Here is a 4,011-nt window from a genome sequence, read left to right on the forward strand (position 1 = left end):
TTATTTGGGACATTGATAATTGCTTAAATTCGTGTGGGGTTTGAGTTTTTTAAGTTAAAGAATATTGATGTCTTTGTAAGGAAGTGAGGTATTAATGATGTTTTGTGTTCGTTAGATGAGGCATCTTTAGTTTTTCCTTTCTGAGTTAGAATTAATGTTTTGTTTGACATGAGGAGTGTGAAAGAAAGGCATTTTTAAACTCCGTCTCTCTCACCATAAACACACATGACAAAATTTTCTTCTCTGCACCTTTTTGCCTCATTTAAAACAGTTTCCTCGCATTTTAAGTTTCATTTTTTATAAATGATAAAATCAGAGTTCATTGTTAAAGAGGCTGATAAACAGAAATGTGTCACCAATGATTAATAATTGTAGTGTGATAGAGTAGAGCGCCCCCTGCTGGAGCTCAGTGGACCATGAGACTCACCCCCCCATAAGACAACGTCAGCTGACCCAGGAACTCCGACACCAGCGCCATGATGGATCCACCTGCAGGACACAACAGGTACTTCCTGTTAGCAGAAGAACTTCCTGTTAGCAGAAGAACTTCCTGTTAGAACCCAGCGGTTCCTGACCCAGAGACACGGTGTCCTCACATGTTGGACTTCTGTTATTTAGCAAAATCTCAAACTTTGAGTCATAGCTTTTAGTTTCCTGTTTTATTTTGGTAAGCCTCATACTTCTTGTCTTTACTTCCTGTTTTCTGACTGTCAGATCTTTGTCCAGGTTTAGTTCATTTTATGTTCAGTTTTCTACTTTCTGATCTTCATTTACTTTCCTTCCACCAGATGTTCTGGTTCTGTCTTTTGGACCGGTTTCCACTGTAGCTACTTGATGTTCTGTTCATATTTCCCTGATCTTTGGATGTTTTCCAGCTTTAGCTGCGTAGCATCAACTGGGAAATTCTGACTTCCTAGTCGGAAAAATCAGCTGGAATAGTTTCTGAAGTCGGATTTTCCTGGAAAGCGTTGAGCAAGTCAGACCACCTCCAGTTCCGATTTTTCATAACTTCATGATTCAATATGGCCGCTCAGCAGCAGCAGGAAGCTGCGGTGGAAACATGTTTATCATGTGAACAGATTAAAAGTCATGTTAGCTTATAGCGACGTTCGTTAGCGGTGCTGCGGGTGTCGCCATGTTGGAATCGGACTCCTCCGGCTGCGTTAGCCGTTTCCTCTGCAGCTCTTGGCAGCAGTGAAGCTTCAGAACCTTCTTCGTCTGTTTTTCGGTTCGGCCCAGACTCCGTCTGCTCACTGCTAACTCTGGCTTCGGTTCCCTGAAGTTGGTCAGATGTTTGGACTTACTATTCTTGATCTTTTTCCCCCCTCCATGTCATTTACATATTTTTGCACATTTTCCATGTTATTTTTTAAATTAAAGCAAGAGATGAAGGTGATCATGAGCAGGAGGAAGAGTTCGGGTCATCGTGATCTTCCAGAGGAATCAGACAGGAGAACAGTCGGTTCCAGAGTCCGGCCGGTGAACCCTGAACTAGCGAGGTGTGTTTGATTTATTGACCGGGCCGGGCCTTCCTGAAGGTGCGTCTGCAGATAAGGAGATTCACTCAGAGCTGCAGGAATGCGCGGCTGGTTGCGTAACTGCAGGGTCGCTCGGCGATCTGAGCAGCACTGAAGCCTCGTTAGTCGGCATTAGAAGAGCTTCATCCACCTTTGACCAGGTAACTACAAACTTCATCACTTAGTAACCAAGCTGTTAAAGGGCCAGTCCACATTTTTAACTGCTGTCTTTACCTGGATGTCTGATGAGGTCAGAGTTCACGGGCTGGAGGTGCACACCTCAGGAGTCTCCGCTCTGCCAGCCTCCGATGCCTGAGGACATTCCTACTGTGAGCAGTAATAGTGGAGAGACGGATTCATTTGGCTTCAGATTAGATCCTTCATGTTGGTGAGAAGAGATGGCTTGTGCTCTTATTTTGAAGGTTTTCAGCAGAAGCTTAGATTTTCAGAGTGAAGTCAACAAGTTCACAAAGCAACTTCTCTCTGCAGCTGTGAGTTTCAGAAGGAGAGTCTGGTTCCCTCAGACCGAAGAACCGAAAACTAAAACCCGAAACGACGTGAAGAGACGAGTTCTTACCTTCAGAGACGCAGCAGCTCCGTTATGATCCAGGACTGGACAGGGTGTGGTGTTTATACACCAGCTGACGCACACACACACCTACACACACAGTCACACACACACACACCTACATACACAGTCACACACACACTAACTCTCTCAGGCTGCATGACTCAGTGAGCAGACTTTTCCACATCAGCATCAACAGGAATTCCTCTCTGAGGTTCTGCGCTGGCTCCTGATTGGCTGAAGGTATCTGGGAGTCTCTCCTCTGATTGGCCGGTTCCAACCCTGGAAGACCCAGACAGAAAAACATGGAAGAGTTGAACCAGGTAGACGAGTTGAATGAGAACTTGGAGTTTATTAAGATGTAGTGACAAATGGAGTGTATTCAGCATATTGTATAACTGTTATAAATGTCAAAAATGTAAATGTTCTAGATGTTGCAATGATCAAAACCAAACATTTGAAGACGTTTTACTTCTGGTGCAGCCCATCAAAACTTCCTGTAGGATCTAATCTGTAAATCTGGGTAAAAACAGGAAAAGTCAACATTTGTTCTTTTCTTTGCTTGTTTGGTTTGAAATAGAGATTTAATATTACAACACACACACACACACACACACACAGCCTGAATCTGTTCTCTGCATGTCTCAGCGTTCAGACGCCACGACTCTGAAGGATCTAAGACTTTTCCCTCTCCAGGAAAACACTGACTGCTACAGCTGCAGTGGGAGAGGGAGTGGGTTTCCTGCAGTGTGGAAGTTTCTGTGGAGTTTGATTGGACGTTTGATCAGCGCTGCAGGAAAACACCTGAAGGTTTAACCAATTCTGAGTTTCCATCAGATTCCTGATGGACCTGTCCTCTGGTCTCCATGGTGACCCTGTCAGGTGATCACCCTCACCTGGCTGCACAGCCTCAGGTGAGTCACAGCAGGAAGTGATGTCATTGACGCAGACCGGCGACTGAAGGAGCAAAGTTCAGGAGGTTTGTATGTTCAAACATCCCCTCTGTCAGTCAGCAGCAGCGCCTGTTGTGGCCCGTTTCCATGGTAACACATCCAGGTAGAGCTGCCAAATGGGCAGCGGAGCAGAACCGGTCCAGTCCTGGTTCCTCACTTCTATCCAGAGATGTTTTTGCTCCCAAAGCTGTTTCTAATTAAATTTATTAAACTTTGTTAAAGACAAAAAACGTTTTCAAACAGTTGAACTAAATCCTGGTTTTCTTCCTCAAAATTAACTACATTTTGTTCATTTTTCTTTTCCAATCAATGCCTTAAAAAGTATTAACATTTCTGTTAATGAAGCAAAGCTGCAAATCCATGTTTGTTTGGAATCTATAATCATTTTCCAATAAATCTGAGAACTTTATCTTTGTTAGATATTCAGCTTGATGCGCTTGTGCCAAAATGTTTGGACTGGAGCTGCTTCCTGCTCTGGGGCGGAGCTCAATCTGAGAAGTCAGCTTTTAGTTCATCCTATTACAGTTTTGTCCAGCAGAGGGCGGCAGCAGTGCCGCCCTGTGACCTCTGACCCTACAGCAGCGGCCTGCATGCTCAGCAGGGGGCATGGAGTCCTGCAGCAGCTGCATGGTGCTGATCGGGGTCAGGAGGCTCCAATCCCACGTTCTGCTGACGCTGGGCTTAGCCTGGTTAGCAGCTAATCCTGGTCAGGGCGACATTAACAGCTTTAGCGTGGAGACACTGATATCCTGCAGCTCAGAGCTGCAAACAGGAGGCAGGATGAGGAAACAAAACGAGTTCCAACCTGAAGAGATTCGTGGATCAGTTAGAGAGTTAATATTCCCAGGGTGAAAAAGAAAACCCCAGAAACTTTATGAATCTGGGATTTAAATGACATCCTGGTCAAAAATAAGAGGTTCTTAACTTTCTGACTGAACGATAATTTAATGCCAACAGATCAGATTCAGCAGGA

The 4,011-nt window shown here is 44.7% G+C and overlaps 1 protein-coding gene and 1 long non-coding RNA gene across 4 annotated transcripts in view; one reads left to right on the plus strand and one right to left on the minus strand.

Moving 5' to 3' along the window:
- Positions 1 to 2,184, minus strand: part of LOC103129420 (annexin A2-B) — a 23,795-nt gene extending 21,611 nt beyond the window's left edge. The window contains exons 1-2 of one of the 2 annotated variants that reach the window (XM_007540511.2): positions 2,095 to 2,184; positions 428 to 489 (exon numbers count right to left, since the gene is read on the minus strand). In XM_007540511.2, coding sequence (XP_007540573.1) covers positions 428 to 478 — 51 coding nt within the window. In that variant the 5' untranslated portion in view covers positions 479 to 489; positions 2,095 to 2,184. Of the gene's footprint in view, positions 1 to 427; positions 551 to 2,094 lie in introns of both variants that reach the window. The other variant, XM_016665040.1, reaches the window with a different exon arrangement.
- LOC103129419 (uncharacterized) lies at positions 1,176 to 2,628 on the plus strand. Of its 2 annotated transcripts, none has more exons than XR_475071.2 (4): positions 1,176 to 1,678; positions 1,768 to 1,905; positions 2,007 to 2,138; positions 2,276 to 2,628. It is a non-coding gene; the product is annotated as an uncharacterized LOC103129419 (long non-coding RNA). The 2 variants fall into 2 exon arrangements; XR_475070.2 differs by having other exon boundaries at positions 1,773 to 1,905.
- Positions 2,629 to 4,011: the final 1,383 nt, after the last annotated feature.

This window comes from Poecilia formosa, unplaced genomic scaffold (assembly GCF_000485575.1).
Source record: "Poecilia formosa unplaced genomic scaffold, Poecilia_formosa-5.1.2 Scaffold544, whole genome shotgun sequence".
In the NCBI taxonomy this organism is placed as follows: domain Eukaryota; kingdom Metazoa; phylum Chordata; class Actinopteri; order Cyprinodontiformes; family Poeciliidae; genus Poecilia; species Poecilia formosa.